The sequence below is a fragment of the Bos mutus genome, chromosome 29 (assembly GCF_027580195.1).
Source record: "Bos mutus isolate GX-2022 chromosome 29, NWIPB_WYAK_1.1, whole genome shotgun sequence".
Lineage (NCBI taxonomy): Eukaryota > Metazoa > Chordata > Mammalia > Artiodactyla > Bovidae > Bos > Bos mutus.
The window spans coordinates 28,965,293-28,984,925 of record NC_091645.1 but is presented as its reverse complement, the minus strand read 5'-3'; the positions used below and the strand labels follow the sequence as shown (position 1 = coordinate 28,984,925).

The window sequence follows — 19,633 nt, the reverse complement described above, 5'->3', positions numbered from 1 at the left end:
GGACATGCTGAGAGGCCCGCCGAGGCCCGCCCCCACCCTCCATTGGCCAGCTGGGCGTCTACGTCAGTCCTGCGCGCCTGTGGGCGGAGCCGCGGAGGGATCCGGGCGGCGCTGAGCGGAAGTGCGGCTGCGCCGGTTTCCGGGGCCGCTGGTGTGACGTGTCCCGCGCTTGGCGCAGCAGGAAGCAGCGGCGATCGAGGCCTGAGTTCCCGGCGCCGGCCCCGGCTCCTTTCCCGCTGCCGCCATGCTCGACTTCTTCACCATTTTTTCCAAAGGCGGGCTCGTTCTCTGGTGCTTTCAGGGCGTGAGCGACTCATGCACCGGGCCTGTTAACGCGTTAATTCGTTCCGTGCTGCTGCAGGTACCGCCCCGCGGGATCAGAACTCCGGGCTCGTCCCCCTCCCCCCTGACCCGACCCCTAGTCCCCTTTGACTGATCCCGGGCCTCCCTCTCACCCTGTCTGCCCACCTCAAACTGGCTACTCGCTTGTAGCCAGAACTCCGCTTCTTTCTCCCGCTCCTATCAGACCATCCCTCAACTTTGTGATGTCCCCTCCCCCCTCCGCTTTCTGGGACTCTGGCAGGATTCGGTAGTCCATTGAGACCTCCCTTCGTTCCCCAGTTTCACTGCCAGCGGCTTGCTTTTCTGTTGTCGCAAAGGCTGGATGAGATAAAGGATGAAAGAACGTCTTTTAAGAAGTGTAGATAGTGTCCGGCTGCCGGTAAACCTGATTGTTTACATGAGGACTCTTCTCGCTGGCACATGTCGGTGCCTCCCACCTTTCCCCTCCTTCCCCCACCCCCCCCAGCTGGGTGTCTACACTTTTCTCCCAGGTGTAATGCTGGAGAGCAGTGCCCTGAATCTTTTGGCCCTGGAGGACAGGTTTGAGTTTAGGGGAATGTCTGGTTCCTTCCCGAAGGTAGTCCTGGAGGGGCCCAGCTCCAGGTGTTTGAGGGGACAGTCTGAATTCTGAGATACACTCTTTTTCCAGGAGAGAGGAGGTAACAACTCCTTCACCCATGAGGCACTCACTCTCAAGTATAAACTGGACAACCAGTTTGAGTTGGTGTTTGTGGTAAGTGAGGGTATTTTAGAGGGGTAACGATTACACTGACAGGCAGTCCTGATGATTCAGAAAATCCTGATTAATTGCACCCAGTGTCTACGATGAAGTAACTGAGAAAACAAGGAGGGTGGAGGGGAAAAGGGAAGCCGCTCTTGGGCCCAGTCAGAGGGCTTGGCTGCTCCTCAGGTCAGGGAAACCGGCCAGGGGCTGAGCCAGTCCCTGGAGGCCTGGGTCAAGTTGGCTTCCCTCTGTTCTGGGCCGGCATGTAAGCAGATCTGCTGGCTCTGTTCCTTTCCCTGAACAGGTAGGTTTTCAGAAGATCCTAACACTGACGTATGTGGACAAGTTGATAGACGACGTTCACCGGCTGTTTCGAGACAAGTACCGCACTGAGATCCAACAGCAGAGTGCCTTAAGTCTATTGAATGGCACTTTCGATTTCCAGAATGACTTTCTGCGGCTCCTTCGGTGAGAGGCCTCCCCTCTGCAAAATCAATTTCTGAGACTTGATGAGTTCCCTTCCTTCCCAAGAGGGCGTAGTACACTGTGGGTTGAAAGGGGCTCCTGAGTTGGCTTCCCAGTTCTGATTGCCTGCTTGGTGTGAGGGCCCTTCCCCTGGATTTAGACTGTCAACCTTTTCTCTTTGGGCTTCCCTGGTGGCTCAGATGGTAAAGAATACCTGCAATGTGGGAAACCCAGGTTTGATCCCTGGCTTGGGAAAATCCCCTGGAGAAGGAAGTGTCAACCCACTCTAGAATTCTTGACTGGAGAATCCAATCCTGGCCCACCAGGCTCCTCTGTCCATAGAATCGCAGAGTCAGACACGACTGAAGCGACTTAGTATGAACTTTTCTCTTTAGTGAAGCAGAGGAGAGCAGTAAGATCCGTGCTCCCACTACCATGAAGAAATTTGAAGATTCTGAGAAGGCGAAGAAACCTGTGAGATCCATGATTGAGACACGGGGTGAAAAGCCTAAGGAAAAAGCCAAGAATAACAAAAAAAACAAGGGGGCCAAGAAGGAAGGTGAGTTTGAACTTGGACATCCAGGGGCATGAGACGTTGTTCAGGTGGCACTGAAGCGGCTCCCTGTCCTTCCCTCTGTCGTCGTTTGCCTCCCTGGCTCAGGTGCCCACCACCCTCATTATTGTCCCCAATGTCGGTGATCCCCCAGGTGTTTCTTCACAGTTTTCTCTGAATGATCTGGGAGGGTTTTCCCCATTTGTCTATTTTGTTGGAATTCGGTCTTTTTTTTTTCAGTGAGTTTTCTCCTTGACAGGTTCTGATGGCCCTCTGGCTACTAGCAAAGCAGCCCCTGCAGAAAAGTCAGGTCTCCCAGTAGGACCTGAGAACGGGGAGGAACTTTCCAAAGAGGAGCAGATCCGCAGGAAGCGGGAAGAGTTCATTCAGAAGCATGGGAGGGGTATGGAGAAGTCCAGGTGAGCAGCCCAGCTTTGCCCTCAGCTTTTGCTATCCAGACACGTTAGGGGTGAGGGAGTCCTTGTCTCTGAGGTGGATGCTGCCTCTCCTGCTGCTCCACCATAATCCTCTCTACTGTAACCCTTCACAGCAAGTCCAGTAAGTCAGATGCTCCCAAGGAGAAAGGCAAAAAGGCACCCCGGGTGTGGGCACTGGGAGGCTCTGCTAACAAGGAAGTTCTGGACTACAGCACTCCCACCACCAACGGAGCCCCCGAAGCGGCCCCGCCTGAGGACATCAACTTGGTAAGAGGTAGCAGGGGCCAGAGTGAGGGTTAATGGTAATAAGCAGCAGGGGGAAGGAGAGATGAGGAGGGCAGTCCCCTTGATTCCTTGGAGCCAGAGGGTGGGTTACATTTGGAGCTTCTGGAGTCAAAGGGGCAGAGCAGTGTGGGACAGGGTCACTCCAGGCTTCCCTCCCCACCAGCTCATGGTTTCCTGATCCCTTCTTCCTCTCCCCACACCCTCCAGATTCGAGGGACTGGGCCTGGGAGGCAGCTTCAGGATCTGGACTGCAGCAGCTCAGATGATGAAGGAGCTGCTCAGAACTCCACCAAACCTAGGTACGGGATTTGGTGGCGGGTGGCGGGTATGGCTCCAAAGGCACAGGATTTGCTGGCTGCCTGCTGGCTTTCTGTGCATCTGTGGTTTTCTGTGCCTGCAGTGCTACCAAGGGGACTCTGGGTGGCATGTTTGGGATGCTCAAGGGCCTTGTGGGTTCCAAGAGCTTGACTCGTGAAGACATGGAATCTGTGCTGGACAAGATGCGTGATCATCTCATTGGTGAGTCAGGACAGGGCAGACTCGTGTTTTTGGGCTAAGGATAGTGGGGTAGAAGGGCTGTACCATGGGGGTCGTTCACTCCTGCCAGGGCATTCACCCCACGCTTGTCCCCCTCCTTAGCTAAGAATGTGGCAGCAGACATTGCAGTCCAGCTCTGTGAATCCGTGGCCAACAAGTTGGAAGGGAAGGTGATGGGGACGTTCAGCAGTAAGTATCTCCCCAGACCTAGAAGTGCTTGGGTGGAGGTTATGAAGTCACCACCATTCTTATTAGATGCGTGACTTTTGACAAACTGTAATCTCTAAATCTCTGTTGTTTCACTTAGACTTCAGGTGTTCATGACATCTAACTTAAGAAGATTTGAATCAATTACTTGTCAGGTGCTTAGGGCTGTCAGATATGGTGTGTATTCCTGGGCAGGATCCTAGTTCCCTTTAGCTCAGCAAGATGCCAGGTGTTCGGAGCACCTGGCTTGGGCTTCATGGGTATACCTCCCTGCCCCACCCCCAGCGGTGACTTCCACGGTCAAGCAAGCTCTGCAGGAGTCCTTGGTGCAGATTCTACAGCCGCAGCGCCGCGTAGACATGCTCCGGGACATCATGGATGCCCAGCGTCATCAGCGCCCGTACGTGGTCACTTTCTGTGGTGTGAACGGCGTGGGGAAGTCTACCAACCTTGCCAAGGTGGGTGCTGTTCCCCAGCCTGAGTCTGACATTGTTTCTGCTGCTTTTTCCGTCTCTGCCACTGTGGGGCTGGCTGACAGTTCTGCCTCTTTTGCAGATCTCCTTCTGGCTGTTAGAGAACGGCTTCAGTGTCCTCATCGCTGCCTGCGACACATTTCGTGCCGGGGCTGTGGAACAGCTGCGGACGCACACCCGGCGTCTGAGCGCCCTGCACCCCCCCGAGAAGCACGGCGGCCGGACCATGGTGCAGTTGTTCGAGAAGGGCTACGGCAAGGATGCTGCTGGCATTGCCATGGAGGCCATTGCCTTTGGTACGGTGCACAGCAAGTGTGGAGCTTGTGCGGGCCCCTTTGCTCCGGGGGTTCTCTTGGAACTTGCAGAGGACCAGGGTTACCCTACCACCAACTTTCTGCTCAGTAGCAGCTCAGAATTAGTGATGTGCCATGCCATGCTCCACTTTGGGGTAACGTGTAGTTGCAGGCAAACCTCATGTATTCGTTTTGTTACCTCAATATTTGGTCACCTTTATCCTCCTGCTCGGGCTTCCCGGGTGTGGCTCAGTGGTAAAGAATCTGCCTGCCAATGCAGGAGACAAAATAGATACAGGTTCCAGCCCTGGGTCGGGAAGATCCCCTGCAGGAGGAAATGGAACCCACTCCAGTATTCTTGCCTGGGAAATTCATGGACAGAGGAGCCTGGCGGGCTACAGTCCACAGAGTTGCAGAGAGTCAGGCACACTGAGTGTACACACACACCCACCTGCTCTCCTTTCCCTAAATATGCTTCATGACAGCGTGTGGAAATTGTTTCTTACATCACCTTCTAACTTGATTCAAACCTAAGGAAATAAACAGGCAGACTTCTAATAGGGCCAGTTTAGGACCTGTTAAGAAGCTGGAAATGAGTGTAACAGTCCAGGAGTTTTGAGTTGACCACTTTTTTCTTTCTAGCACGTAACCAAGGCTTTGATGTGGTGCTGGTGGACACAGCTGGCCGCATGCAAGACAACGCTCCCCTGATGACTGCCCTGGCCAAGCTCATCACTGTCAACACACCTGACCTGGTGCTGTTTGTGGGGGAGGCCTTAGTAGGCAACGAGGCCGTGGACCAGCTGGTGAGGGCTCGGGCCTGGTTCTCTTCCCAACCTCAGCTCTGGCCAGTTAGGTATGTTATATTTATATCATGTTTCTCCTTTCAGGTCAAGTTCAACAGAGCCTTGGCTGACCATTCTATGGCCCAGACACCTCGGCTCATTGATGGCATTGTCCTTACCAAATTTGATACCATTGATGACAAGGTAAACATGGGCGAGACAGGGCAGTATGGGACCAGGAGGGGAGTGGCTGTCCTTCACAGGGGAGCGGAGCCTCCCGTCGCTGAGGGAGTGCAAAGGCAGGGTCCAGAAATGACTGGGTATCCTGTCTCTGCTTCAGGTGGGAGCTGCGATTTCTATGACCTACATCACAAGCAAACCCATCGTCTTTGTGGGCACTGGCCAGACCTACTGTGACCTACGCAGTCTAAACGCCAAGGCTGTGGTGGCTGCCCTCATGAAGGCTTAATGTGGCTCTCGCCTGATACCAAATCACCGCTTCCCCCAAAGTCCCTATCCCTGTATCAAGAATGTGCTTTAGAGTATGTGAGCAGCTTGTCTTCAGTGTAGTTCAAAGGCAGAGTGAGGGGGGCTCCGGGGCCTGCAGCCCCTCGTAACCCCACTCTCTGTTCAGCCCAGCCTCCACCTGCAAGGAGGGCCTAATCATGTTAGTCACTGCCCACTACCCTTCCCCGCCCCACCCCCGTGCTCTTCCCTCTTCCTAATCCAGCATCCCTCACTCTGCCTACAGACTCGGTCTCATTACAGCTTTGACCAATGGTTAGTAGATCCAACACCAGAGCTCTGCTAGTTAGTGTGGTCATGGGGACATCCGAGCATCGTCCCCCGCTCCATTAGAGAAGAGGCTTGAGAGCCTGCTCTGGGTCTCGATGGCCCCTCTCCGTAGGATACACAGCATTCAGGTCCGCAGGGCCAGGATAACACCCCTACACTGTGGCAGTGTATGGCCTCTTCTTAATTGCTGCTAATTCAATGATCCCTTCCCCTTTTCCCCAAAGCCTCAGCGAGGCCAGAGTGATGTGTTACAGATGAGTGAGAGGGGTCCCCGCCTCCCACAGAAGTAAAAGGAGCCGCGCTGCAGTGTTGCATTGGGCTTCTCAGCCTCCAAGACCTCCTCCCACTTCCAGAATCCACACGTAACCGCATGTTCCCCTTCCCGGGAGAAAACCAACTGTCAGGAGGGGTACATGTTGCCCCCTCCCCCTTCTGCTCCCCAGCGGATCCTGGCTCCTCCTCCTCCTCTACAGTGCCTGGTAGACGAGCGCCACGCTGAAGAATGCAGACCTTGTTAAGGCTTGTCCTGCAGCTTGGTGTTACAGATGTGCTGTTAGTGCAATAAGGTGAAGGCTGTCTGCCCAGAGGAATACATAATTTATATGAGAAAATACATTTCATAAGTAAATTGCCTTTTAGGTCTTGGAGTCATTTTACAGAGGATTCAAAACTAAACTACAGCACACTAACTAGAGTTTCTAGGGTACATGGCAGGAAGGGAAACGGGAACTGATAATGTTGAGGAATCAGGTGAAAATCAGCGCTTGTCCCCAGAATGAGATCACCTTCCCCACAGGGTACAAGAATAGAACTTTTAAAATTTAAATTCGGCCTGTACCTTTGCAGGTCAGGAGTTTTCTAAAGTGACTCAAAGTAGAGCTGGGGCCCTGGGAAGTAAATGAAGAAGCTTTTAATATTACAGCTCAATTATGTAAAATACTGTACACTGTAAAAGGTCTAGAAAACTAGAGCTTCAAGTCATATTTTAAAAAAGCCATTAAGCTTAATTGAAAAACCAAGTATAGAGTACAAAACTGCCGCAAGGGCCACGGCGAACCCGTGGCGTCGAGAGCCCAAGTCCTCTGTGCAGCCACAGTCGGTGGAAATGTCCTGTTGACCTGCTGTGTGGACTCAGCCTGGGGTGGGGTGGGGGCTCCATTTGGGCCCCTTGTCACTTGGGTATTGAACTGGAACAGGCTGCAGAGGAATGAGCCGGCATGAAGGATTAAGTTGGACATCTCTGCTAACCCCCAGCTTTCAGCCTCTGGGTATTGGTACTTCCTAGGAGCTGCTTCGGGTTCTTGTAAGTTCACTTGTTAAACACTCCACGGTAGGCCCTGACAACTTGATCTAATGGTGGCCGTTCTCTAGCGCTCTCAGGTACTATGGTCTGCAGAGAGAAAAAAGATGGTAAGTGAAGTTTCACATGTCAGGTTTATCCATCTAAAGCTGCAGAAACTGAAAGGAAAGTGAAATCGCTCAGTTGTATCCAACTCTGTGACCCCATGGACTGTAGCCTACCGGGCTCCTCCGTCCATAGGATTTTCCGGGCAAAGGTACTGGAGTGGGTTGCCATTTCCTTCTCCAGAAACTGAAGTCAAGCTTAATCCTAGAAAGGACAAGACACCAAATACTAGGAAACCTGTGAATGGACTTGGTAGGAAAATCCAGACTCTACAGGTGGGAGAGCTAAGTCATTCTCCAAGGTCTTAACTGAGTGCTGGGAAAACGTTTTCTGCTGACAAATGGTTGAACAGGAAACAGTATACCTCTTATTTCACTGTGTGCTGTAGACGAGCCATTCAGCTGGCCTTCTCTCACGATCCCTGCTAAACAGAACACACATCAGTATCAGATAATATGACCGAACAGCTAAAACTTAGCAAAGCAGCCAACTAAAGGGAGGTGAAAGCACATGGTCTGACTAAGGATGAAATTATCACTAATGCACAGTTGCTGCTGCTGCTAAGTCGCTTCAGTCGTGTCAGACTCTGTGCGACCCCAAAGACAGCAGTCCACCAGGCTCCCCCGTCCCTGGGATTCTCCAGGCAAGAACACTGGAGTGGGTTGCCATTTCCTTCTCCAATGCGTGAAAGTGAAAAATGAAAGTGAAGTCGCTCAGTCGCGTCCGACTCTTAGCGACCCCATGGACTGCAGCCTACCAGGCTCCTCCATCCATGGGATTTTTCAGGCAAGAGTATTGGAGTGGGGTGCCATTTCCTTCTCCGAGGCAGGGGCATAAACCAGGTTAGTCTTCACACTGTTGTACTAGATGATAGGGAAACACTGAGGTCCCTGAGTGCGCTAACACTCCTTGTGAAAAAACAAGTGTGTCCCTAACTAGTCCAGAAGCCCAAGTTTAGGTAAATAAAACTACTCCAGCCGGGGACAGGAAGCAGCATGCAAGGGGGAAAATTCAGTCAAGCAGAAGAGTGACTAGGAGCTGAGCTAACACCCCCAGAATGGGCTTAGAGCCTTGCTGTCTGATACAGTGCCATTGGCCACATGTGCTATTTAGTTCTAAATTAAAAACTGTGTTCCTCAGGGACTCCCCTGGAGGTCCAGTGGTTAGGACTCCGCACTTCCACTGCGGGGGGGTGGGTTCGATCTCTGGCTGGGGAACTGAGATTCCACAAGCGGCATGGGGCGGCCAAAAAAGAAAAAAGTCTGTTCCCCAGTCACACTTAACTACACTTCAAAACTCAATGGCCATGTGTGGCTTGTGGTTACAGTACTGGACAGAGATGATAGAATACTTCAGTCAGCACAGAAAATTCTGTTGGACAGCAATGGAATAAATAATGCGTGGGAAGAAGTTTAAAACTGAATACACAGGAGAAAAGAATAGCAGACAGAAACATGGACAGCTGGAGTAAAAATAAGCAAGAGACAGCGCTCGAACATACAAACTGGGATTCCCCTCCTGGAAAACAGAGCAATATTTATCAGCCACTAAAATGTTACCTTTGACCTGGTAATTATACTGAGAATACAGCCTATGGAAATTACTGGCAAAAGGAAAAACTCCAGGGATGAAGATACGTTCACTGCAACAGTGCTTACAATAGAAAAAACTAGATACTGCCTAAAACAGGGAAATAATTAGGTAACTATGACACAGTGGATTATAACAGTCATACTGGCTATGAAGACTGCAGCCATGTGCGGAAATGTATGGTATGTATCACTGAATTTAAAAAGTACCAGGACTGTATATAGATTTTGTTTACAACCATGAGGAAATGCACAAGGAAAACTTAACTGAAATACACCAAAGTGACTGCTCTTGTGATAGTAGTGAATTATAAAAGAATTACCTTATTTTCCCCATTACTTGATTTTCCTGAAATAAATGTATCTGCAGCCTACAGAATCTTCCAACCTAAGTAATTTTCACTTCGCAAAAGTTTGGACACAGCACAATGCCCGGTACAGAGCAAGAGCTCAGGGTTATAAAACAGCAGCGGTGAAAGACCTCTGACCTCTCACTGGTATTTATCTATAGACTCAAAACATAACTGTGGATGGAAGGTAAATTTGACTTGAAGTGCTTTAACCTAAAACTGCTCTGCTAGATTTCAGATCACAAACTTCAGCTGACCATTCTAATTAAAGCCCCTGGCCACACGGAAAATCCTTGATGTTTAACAATTCACAATACCCTAATGAGTGGTACAGAGAAGGCAATGGCACCCCACTCCAGTACTCTTGCCTGGAAAATCCCATGGACGGAGGAGCCTGGTAGGCTGTCGGACACGACTGAGCGACTTCACTTTCACTTTTCACTTTCATGCATTGGAGAAGGAAATGGCAACCCACTCCAGTATTCTTGCCCGGAGAATCCCAGGGATGGGGGAGCCTGATGGGCTGCAGTCTATAGGGTTGCACAGAGTCGGACACGACTGAAGCAACTTAGCAGCAGCAGCAGCAGCAGCAATGAGTGGTAACTTCATGGGGAGTTGCTCTGCTAGGAAGCCCATGCAGCTAAGGACAGTCTGTGCAGCTTCGCAATACTTCTGATGACTTTTGTCAATAAAAGACTTAGTGTAGGAAGAGCTGTCTGGCGGGATTTTGTTCTCTTCCACATTAGCATCTTCCCTGGCTAGAAGACCTCAAGAACACAGATGAAAAGAACAAAGTGAGTACTCCTTGCCCAGTGGAAAAGCCTACTGAGAGTCCCACCTATGGGCAAACAGTAGAAGCATCTGGAATATTGCATGACAACAGAAAACATCACCAAGAAAGATTAGCAAACTGCTTTCACAGAAAAGATAAATTGGAAAATTTCCTTTTTTAAGGGCTTTTAAAACTCTTCTATAAAAAGGGTAGACTTAGTTTTCAAAATGTTTAGTTATGGTGATGCCTTTTACAAATCTTGTTCCATCAAAACAGAGCCATGGATAATCACAGTTTGTGGAATTTCTCATCACATGAGAATCCCATTGCATAGGACAAGTTCTCTCTATATTAAACTACCCATCCTTTAAGAGGCCCCTAAGATGCATTCAGATTGACCATGAAAATGCATATTAGCAAATAACTTTTCAAGAACATATTCTACATAACAGCAGTAAGGTTTCTTTGGAACTGTGTGCTGAGTCATAATGGGCATACCTTGGGGCCCGGCTTTATTCAAACTAAGGTCTTAAAAAAGCATTCTCCAATTTAGCTATACCAAAAAGTTTTACATTTGGTAGGCTGAGGAAGCTTGCCTGGAGCCGTTAGTAAATGGAAACTTTTATCCGCATTTGGCTTTCTAGTTAGAACTGAGAGGTAAAATGTCAAGTGAATGGTACCCCTAACTTGACTTTAACGCCACCACAACAGTTTCCACATAACATTTTTGAAGCGTTTTTTTTTCCTGTTTAAAAAGACAAAGCATAATCGTAAAAAATAGATTTTCATATTTCATAACATAGGAAAAAATATTAAACACGTTAACTCCTACTGCCTAGAGACAGCCACAGTTAATTTTCTAAGCCTCATGCCAGGCATATCTCTATGCTATTGTTTAGTCGCTCAGTCATGTCCAACTCTTTGCGACCCCGTGGACTGTAGCCCGCCAGGTGCCTCTGTCCACGGGATCTCCCAGGCAAGGACACTGGAGTGGGTGCCATTTCCTCCTCCAAGGGATCTTCCCAACCCAAGGGTTGAACCAGCATCTCCTACATTGGCAGGTGGATTCTTTATGGCACCAGAGAAGCCATGCACACCAAACAAAAATAGAAAACATCTACAATCTTGTATGCCAGGGATTGGGATACAAAAATGCATTTTACAACCTGCATTTTATTTTTTCCACTCAGAATATTATATTTCTGACATTATTTTGGGCAGTAAAAGCATTTTTTATTTTATGGCTTCATATGTATTTAATATTTAATCAATTAATAAATGGTGTATTTATAGAATCACCTATTTTCTGGAACATTTTAGGCTGCTTCCAATTTTTGCCATTTACCCACAACCCTGACTACATCCCCACGCCTTTATCTTTGTGCAACTGTGTCGTATAATCGTGTGAGTGTCCAGTGATCTCCTTTAGAAGAAATTTCTAAGATAGATTTTATCGAAAGGGATTTCTGGGTCAAAGGTTTTAAAATTCTGAACATATTCCAAATTTACCCTTCAGAAAAGTTGTAATAACTTTACCTTCCCACCAAAATTGCACAAATATATTTTTTTCCTCACAGCCTTAGCCAAAAGGGAGTTACCATTCTTCCCTATTTTTCAAATCTAAATTCTTTCTTTTTTAAAATTTATTATTTTTCGGGGGGAGAAATATCAATAACCTCAGATATGCAGATGGCACCACCCTTATGGCAGAAAGTGAAGAGGAACTAAAGAGCCTCTTGATCAAAGTGAAAGAGGAGAGTGAAAAAGTTGGCTTAAAGCTCAACATTCAGAAAACGAAGATCATGGCATCTGGTCCCATCACTTCATGGGAAATAGATGGGGAAACAGTAGAAACAGTGTCTGACTTAATTTTTTTGGGCTCCAAAATCACTGCAGATGGTGAATGCAGCCATGAAATTAACAGACACTTACTCCTTGGAAAGAAAGTTATGACCAACCTAGACAGCATATTAAAAAGCAGAGACATTACTTTGCCAAAAAAGGTCCATCTAGTCAAGCCTATGGTTTTTCCAGTGGTCATATATGGATGTGAGAGTTGGACTATAAGAATTGATGCTTTTGAACTGTGGTGTTGGAGAAGACGCTTGAGAGTCCCTTAGACTGCAAGGAGATCCAACCAGTCCATTCTGAAGGAGATCGGCCCTGGGTGTTCATTGGAAGGACTTATGTTGAAGCTGAAACTCCAATACTTTGGCCACCTGATGCGAAGAGCTGACTCATTTGAAAAGACCCTGATGCTGGGAAAGATTGAGGGCAGGAGGAGAAGGGGACGACAGAGGATGGGATGGCTGGATGGCATGACCAACTCAATGGACATGGGTTTGGGTAAACTCCGGGAGTTGGTGATGGACAGGGAGGCCTGGTGTGCTGCAGTCCATGGGGCCGCAGAGTCAGATATGACTGAACAACTGAACTGAACTGCCCTGGGTCTTTGTTGCAGTGCACGGGCTCCAGGCTTAGCTGCCCCTCGGCATGTGGGATGTTAGTTCTCTAACCAGGCATCGAACCCACATTCCCTGCACTGGAAGGTACATTCTTAACCACTGGACTACCAGGGAAGTCCCTGAAATCTAAATTTCAATTGCATTTCACCGATTAGTCTAACCTGAAAACTAACCATGATCTCCCTTCATAATCTGGTTAGGATTATATTCTGCATCTTGGTGATGACCTGACCCACCACAAACACATAACAGGCTGAAGAACAGCTGCCCTCCGACCCCTCTTAGTCTCAAACGCAACTTACCTGACCTTCCCCTCGTGGAGATCTCACATGTCAGTCGTTTGAAATATTCTGGAAGGTCAGCATAGTCATTTCCATAGGAGATGACCTTAATCCCTTTGTCCAGCATGTTTTCTCGAAGCTTCTTGAATTCATCCACATCTCCTCTCCGAACTAGCATGAAATGTTCTAAGTCAGATTTATGCTTGACGGCCTCCAGAAAAAGGGCTTGGAAAGTGGTGTCATCCACAGTCCAGCCACAGCCCAGGAAGAGGAATGACTTGTTTTCATAGAGTTTCTGAATCTCTCTCTGGTAGGGAGAGAAACAACATGTGAGTCACACTGTGAAGACAGGTCTGCAACTGCTGCATCGAGCAGACTGTGATGAGCAGTGAACCAGGGTGAAGAGTCAGAGGACAGATACGCCCATGAAGGAGCACGATCTTCTCACTGTCTGCTGCTGTAACTTGATGACTGTTCTCAAACTGTATCTTTACCTGGCATTCTCCCGCAGGGTCTGTATTCATTTTACTCTTTCCATTTTTTGACCATATCTGCTTTTTCTGCTTTACAAACTGAGCCATGAATAACCAGAGAATCCCATCACCAGAGTGCTCAAAGAAAACCTGGCCCTTAGAACATTAATGCACATGTGTATATACTTTTAAGACATTTTCTAAAGATTGTTTTGATATGGACCATTTTTAAAGTCTTTTATTGAATTTGTTACAACTTTGTTTTGTTTTATGTTTTGGTTTTTTGGCCACAAGGCATGTGGGATCTTAGATCCTTGACCAGGGATCGAACCTGAGCCCCTGCATTGGATGGCAAAGTCTTAACCACTGAACTGCCAGGGAAGTCCCTGTGGGTATACATTTATACACACATGTATGTACATATATATCACACACTACGTATGTATTAAGTATTAGAAATGATTTTGCTTAAGGGATCACTCAGTGTCAGTTACAGATAAAGCTGTAACAGATGTCAGGGAAAGACCGGGTGAAAAAAAGTCCCCTTGTGCTTTAAAAAAAAATCACATTTTCTTGGTCTTTTTTCATGAAGCCTCCATTTTATTACCCTATGCAAATTAAAAACAATTTTTCTCCAGTGATCAATAAGTGAATATGTATGATGATTCAATACAAAGCCACCATCATTTATATAAAAACTCTTCAGAATGTATGCTCTAGTAGTAATTGGTCAGTGAAAAACTGCACAAATTAGTCTTGGCATAGAGAGGGTTACTAATTCCATGTATGTGTGTCTGTGAGTGCTCAGTTGCTCAGTTGTGCCCGACTCTTTGTGAACCCAGACGGGCTCCTCTGTCCATGGGATTTCCCAGGCGAGAATACTGGAGTGGGTTGCCATTTCCTTCTCCAGGGGAGGTTCCCGGCCCAGGGATTGAACCCGTGTCTCCTGTGTTCCTTGCACTGGCAGGCAGATTCTTTACCACTGTGTCACCTGGGAAGATAATACCATGTATACCAAATAATGAATACAAATATATCTTCTTTGTATGTGAAGATGATGCCAGTAACAGTGCCAACTGCTGGCTGTCAATCAAGAACAAAGTAAAACCACAGGGCCTGACACCTGAAGAGATGTCTGACATTTCCCAAGATGGCACACACGTTCACAAGCTAAGAAGCACAGAAAAGAATGCTTGGCCTTCCAATTTTAAGTGATGAAAAGAAACTGTTAACCCTGGAAGCTCAGTGGTGTGTTCAGAAGGTTCCCAGACAGGCTTTCCCAAGAGCAGCTAGGTCAGCACCACTTACCATAACTTCAGTATTCCTGAGCACATTCTGATAACCAGCTGGGTGAAGGACAATGCCACTCGGGTTGGTGTAGACCCCATGGATGTGTAGGACACTCAGCTTCCGCTTCTCCTGAGCCCACTCAAGGACCTGCACAACATAAACATAGCTTAGCCAGGTGGGCAGGACTGAGCACCTGCTTCAAGGTCCCAGTGGGCAAGACAGTCTTTTGAGGACCAGGCTTCTGACACACTCTCCAGCTTCATAATATCACAGGGCAAGAATGTGGCCACTCGATGTGGCCTTTGTACTGCAGGCATGACTGTTAGGAATGATGGCAAGTCTGGTAATTTCTCTTGCAAAGAAACAATCAAAAATCAGAATATGTCATCATCTGCAAAAACCACATGGGCTCTTTCCACTGGTGATACACAAGACAGCCACAGATGGCCCTTTCAGTATGGATCCCCAAGACGTCAAGCCTTGTAGTGACTCCCTGGTCTAGTCCCCTTTCACATTTACTCCAGGCTTGGCCATATGGCTGGCTTTAGAAAACGGGGCATAAGCAAACAGGAGAAGAAACTTGGAAAACGTTGGCACAATGTGCCTTCTTTCTCTTTTGCTGCTTTTGGAACCCAGCTACCATGTGAAGAAGTCTGACGGCCCAGCCAACAGCCCGCACAACAGACACACAAGCAAGGTTATCTCACACCACCCAGTCTGGCCACCAGAGGACCACAGTCATGTGGGCAGCCTGCAAAACCAGCAGAATAGCCCAGCGGAGCCCATTAGCCCAGCTCAGGTGGCAACTTCACATTATCATGGGCAAATAAAGTGTTGTTTTAAACCACCAAGTTTTCAGGGTGATTTCTTGTGCAGCAATTGATAAGTAGTAGAAGAATCACTTCAGTCACCTGTGAGCTACCTAAGAGGCCACCAAGGAAGAATGACCACTTAGCCACCAATGGTAAGGACCAACCGGGTCCCGTGGTTTCCATTTTCCCAAGGACTTGAGACAGTATAAATTTGTTTTTATAACACTCTAGAGAAATAAGGTATGATTAGGGAAAAAAGAGGCACAGAGATTTAGAATCGTAAGTATTACTTGGCTCTATTCTGACTACCAGTCAGTGGCTTTAACCCTTTAACTTCAATACTGCCCCTAATGTGGACTAACTACAAAAGCAAATCTTGAGACTCCGGGATGAAAATGAGAAGGAAAATTTCAAGTCTGCTAGATATCCTTAACTTTATTTTTCGGCTGCACCTCGCAGCATGTGGGATCTTAATCCCCTTACCAGGGATTGAATCTGCGCTCTCTGTGATGAAAGCATGGGTTCTTAACCACTGGACCGCCAGGGAAGTCCAGGAAATCCTTAACTTAAGAAAGACCCTTATGCGTCTGATGCTGGTCATGATCTTCAGAGATTACATCAGAAACAGGATGGAAGTTGTTTCCTGCCATTCATTTTAAATTTAATTCAATCGTTTATTTATTCACAAAATATTTACTGACCACCTACTAGTATGTGCCAAGTACTTTCTTAGGCATCAGAGTAAGAAGGGCTGACATGGTCCCTGTTCAAATAGAGGTGCTTTCCTCTAGGGCAGACAACAACCCAAGATGAAAATGGAAAGTTACGACACGTACTCCATTGAAAAACTGAATCCAAAAATAAGGGTGGGTCCCTTTTAAATTAGGGTGGTCAGAGAAGACCTCTCGGAGGAAGTGATTCACAAGTGGGGTCTTACAGGTGAAGAAGGAGCAGGCCGTACAAAGCATGGGGGCAGCAGGAGGAAAACACTCCAGCCAGACAAAACCAGTCTTCACAGCACCATTTCTCTAAATTGGATTTCCTTTTACAACCTGACTTCAAGGCCAGCAAAACCACAAGACTGGTATCACAGCCCCTGCTCTGGCCAGGGCAGTGCTATGACAATGAGTGCCCGTGGGGGAAATCATTGGTTTGTCCCAACTCTACTTAGATGGGCTCTAAGTGGAACACAAAGGCAGGTTCCCAGGAAAACAAAGTATACAAGTAAAATTACAAAAACTGCAGGGCAGGACAAATGAGACCCAGTGAAGATCTATAATCCCTTTTTTTTCTCTCTCCCCTTTGATCATTAAATCTCTGACATCTTTTTATGGCAATGGAAACATTCTCCCTTTCATGGCTTCAGTGCATTTCATCACTCAATTTAATGGTGTCACCTATAGACTCTCCTATTGGCGCTAGATTTCCAACTGCAAGCCCTGGCGACCGCCATAATACAAGCCTTCTCTCGTTGGATGAGAGCGGTGGACATCTCTAATTTCATTACTATGAGAGATGACTTAGGCATAGTATGGGCTACATTTAATGTCTGCTGAGGTGTCCTTTAAATATTAACCTCATCCAGCTGTCACTTGGCCGGAAACTTGATTGTCAGACATCAGAAAGTAGTTTTTGTACATTTCTAACAGATGCTATGAAGAATCTGTCCTAACAGAGAAACTAAATCAATACCACACCCACCTGATATTATCAAATGTTAACAATTTAGATCTTACAGTTCAACTGGCTTCCTATCATCCTGCTTTAAAATTGGGTGAAACTGTCCAAATTCACAGAACTGAACACTTTTAAGATCTGTGCTTTTTACTGTACACTGATTTAATCTGAAAAAGCAACAATCCAACTAGGGATAAGAGTCTCCCTCTCTATCTTTCCATGAATAGAGTGCTATACAACATCCCAACTAGAAAACAGTTATTTCTGATGAGGATTCAATCTGCTGGCCAGAAGAAGGGACAAGCTAACCCTTTCCTGTTTACCTTCTTCTCATCAGTAAGGTCAAGGGATTCCAGCTGTTTGCCCTGATCTGCCGCATACAGTTCCAGGAGATTGTCAAAGTTTGTAGTTAATACCAGGGCTCCGTTTTCCATCAGGTGGAGAACTGACTGAAGTAGCTGCTTTCCAGAATCTTCCATCTTTGACTCCAAGTCATCAAATACTTCGTATAAACAGTCCTTGAAAAATGTGGATCGGACATTACTAGTACGCTGGGGAGGGATATAAAAGGGAGAAGTTAGTTCTCGGCATTTTGGTAGGTCATTTGTTTTGCACTCACAGGTAAAATACTTGTCTCCCTTACAGGGTGGACAAGGTAGGTGCCAAGTCCCAACACAACACTCAGTCCGTATCAAGTGACCCAGGCTATTACATCATATGCAAAGCAGCATACACTCTGTAAATAGGCATATTTATGAATGAAGACGGTGGGCACGGCTAGGAGAGGTGACTATTAACAGGAAAAGCTGAGGTAGAAAACAGAGCACCAACCACCCTTTAAACAGGCCCCAGGTCAGAAGACAACACTTTCTGTTAAACTTCCTTTTCCGGGGAATAACCACCAGACAGCTCTCAAGGTGCTCTAACATGTCTTTTTCTAATCCCAGGTGCTTTTTACAGATGTTGATGGATAAAGAACAAGTGGTTTAGCTTCTCCGTGCCTGTTTTTCCCTAGTATAATCCAGCAACTTGTTTACAAGTCTTCCAGGAAGAATACTTATTATATGATAAAAGGTTTCCAAAAACCTGCATTTTGCAACTGGTAAAAATACCAAACACTAATCAGTTCTGAACAGACTCCCTATTCCTTAACATATGGTTCATTTAAATAACTGCTTTCCCAGCTTTGTTTTGAATACATGTAAAATCTCTGAGGACTAGTGAGGAAACAGAATATCAATCTCAAGTGAGAAGTTGGCTTTCTAGTTTAATAAAGACCAAGCAATCCCTGGGACCAAAGGAATCTGAAACAGGGAAGCAGCTATGTAATGTGCTATAATAAATATCTGATCCGTATCTTATTCCTGCCACACCATCCCTTAGACAATATCTAAGCAGAGAATCATTTCTTAAAGGTCCCATTAATCCCCGTTCAAACTCCAAGTAACTGCAGCTAGCTGCTAGATAGAAGACAGCAATAATCTTTCTATTAATCCTCAAAGCAGCCCCCTTACCTTCCTGGTTTCACCTGTATACCGCCCTAATAGCACTGTGCTCCAATAAAGATCTGGTTCCACGGAACCAGGTAAACAGATTCATAAAACATACTTCAATTTGCCAAATGTACCTCCTGTTTTTCAAAGTGTTTTATAAAAATTACCCATTTTTTCATTATATCTGCCAAATAAAGGGTAAATTACTTTCGCAGGAGAAACGTGAGAGCACAGAAGTGCAGCCTGCCTCTGCAGGTGCTGACGCAGCCAGGAGTCATCCGGTCCTGCTGGTCGCTGTTCTGTGCTGCAGCTACCCTGGCCCTGTTGTCAGCGGCTCAGCCTCCTTTCCAGGGCTAACTGGATGGCAGAGCCCACAATTTATGTGGCTAAGGACGTGCGTCACATCTGTCAACTTTTGCTCATTCTCTTTACGTGTCACGTTTTTTAACTTTTGCTCATTCACTTATATCATGGCATAAATTATTACATCACATATTAGCAGCCCATGAACAACCAACTGGGGACTCTAATACTTAATCAGAATTAATGACCTGATCAGAAATAAACTCTAGTTACTGAATTTTACTACATATAAGGGAAAGTGAAAGCATTAGTCGCTCAGTCATGTCTGACTCTTCGACCCCACGGTCTGTAGCCTGATAGGCTCCTCTGTCCATGGAATTCTCCAGGCAAGAATACTGGAGCGGGTAGCCATTCCCTTCTCCAGGGGGTCGAACGTGGATCTCTTGCATTGCAGGCAGATTCTTTACCATCTGAACCACCAGGAAGGCCCCAAGGCAACTACTAATGAATGTCATGCACTTTTCTCAATTTGTTATCAAAAATACAATGCCCCTTTAATGTCTACCAAAATTACAATCCATTTGTCCTACAATCTTGCAATCTCATTTCTGGGAATATATCCCACAGATGTAATTACAAACAAATAAAATGACTTATGCAACATTGTCACTGCTCTGTTATCTGTGACAGTAATAGACTGGAAACAAGCCAAGTATCCACATACAGGCAACTGGTATGGAGAGACCAGGATATACTGTTAGGTAGAACAAGTGCAGATCAGCATGTCTAGAGTGCTACCTGCTGACATGCGGGTGGAAGCAGTGAGG

At 46.9% G+C, this 19,633-nt stretch overlaps 2 protein-coding genes across 3 annotated transcripts in view; one reads left to right on the top strand and one right to left on the bottom strand.

Moving 5' to 3' along the window:
- The first annotated feature begins 144 nt into the window (after positions 1 to 144).
- SRPRA (SRP receptor subunit alpha) lies at positions 145 to 6,529 on the top strand. Its single transcript, XM_005892272.2, has 14 exons — positions 145 to 361; positions 992 to 1,075; positions 1,371 to 1,534; positions 1,927 to 2,090; positions 2,344 to 2,503; positions 2,635 to 2,788; positions 3,014 to 3,105; positions 3,207 to 3,325; positions 3,446 to 3,532; positions 3,836 to 4,008; positions 4,106 to 4,319; positions 4,959 to 5,122; positions 5,207 to 5,305; positions 5,442 to 6,529. The coding sequence occupies exons 1-14, from the start codon at positions 245 to 247 to the stop codon at positions 5,568 to 5,570; spliced, it is 1,920 nt and encodes a 639-aa protein (XP_005892334.1). The 5' UTR covers positions 145 to 244; the 3' UTR covers positions 5,571 to 6,529.
- Positions 6,530 to 6,791: 262 nt separating this feature from the next.
- FAM118B (family with sequence similarity 118 member B) overlaps positions 6,792 to 19,633 on the bottom strand; it is a 48,558-nt gene continuing 35,716 nt past the window's right edge. The window contains exons 4-8 of one of the 2 annotated variants that reach the window (XM_005892271.2): positions 17,334 to 17,561; positions 14,540 to 14,668; positions 12,780 to 13,065; positions 7,666 to 7,725; positions 6,792 to 7,286 (exon numbers count right to left, since the gene is read on the bottom strand). In XM_005892271.2, the coding sequence (XP_005892333.1) occupies positions 7,273 to 7,286; positions 7,666 to 7,725; positions 12,780 to 13,065; positions 14,540 to 14,668; positions 17,334 to 17,561 (717 nt within the window). In that variant the 3' untranslated portion in view covers positions 6,792 to 7,272. The remainder of the gene's footprint in view (positions 7,287 to 7,665; positions 7,726 to 12,779; positions 13,066 to 14,539; positions 14,669 to 17,333; positions 17,562 to 19,633) is intronic. The other variant, XM_070365281.1, reaches the window with a different exon arrangement.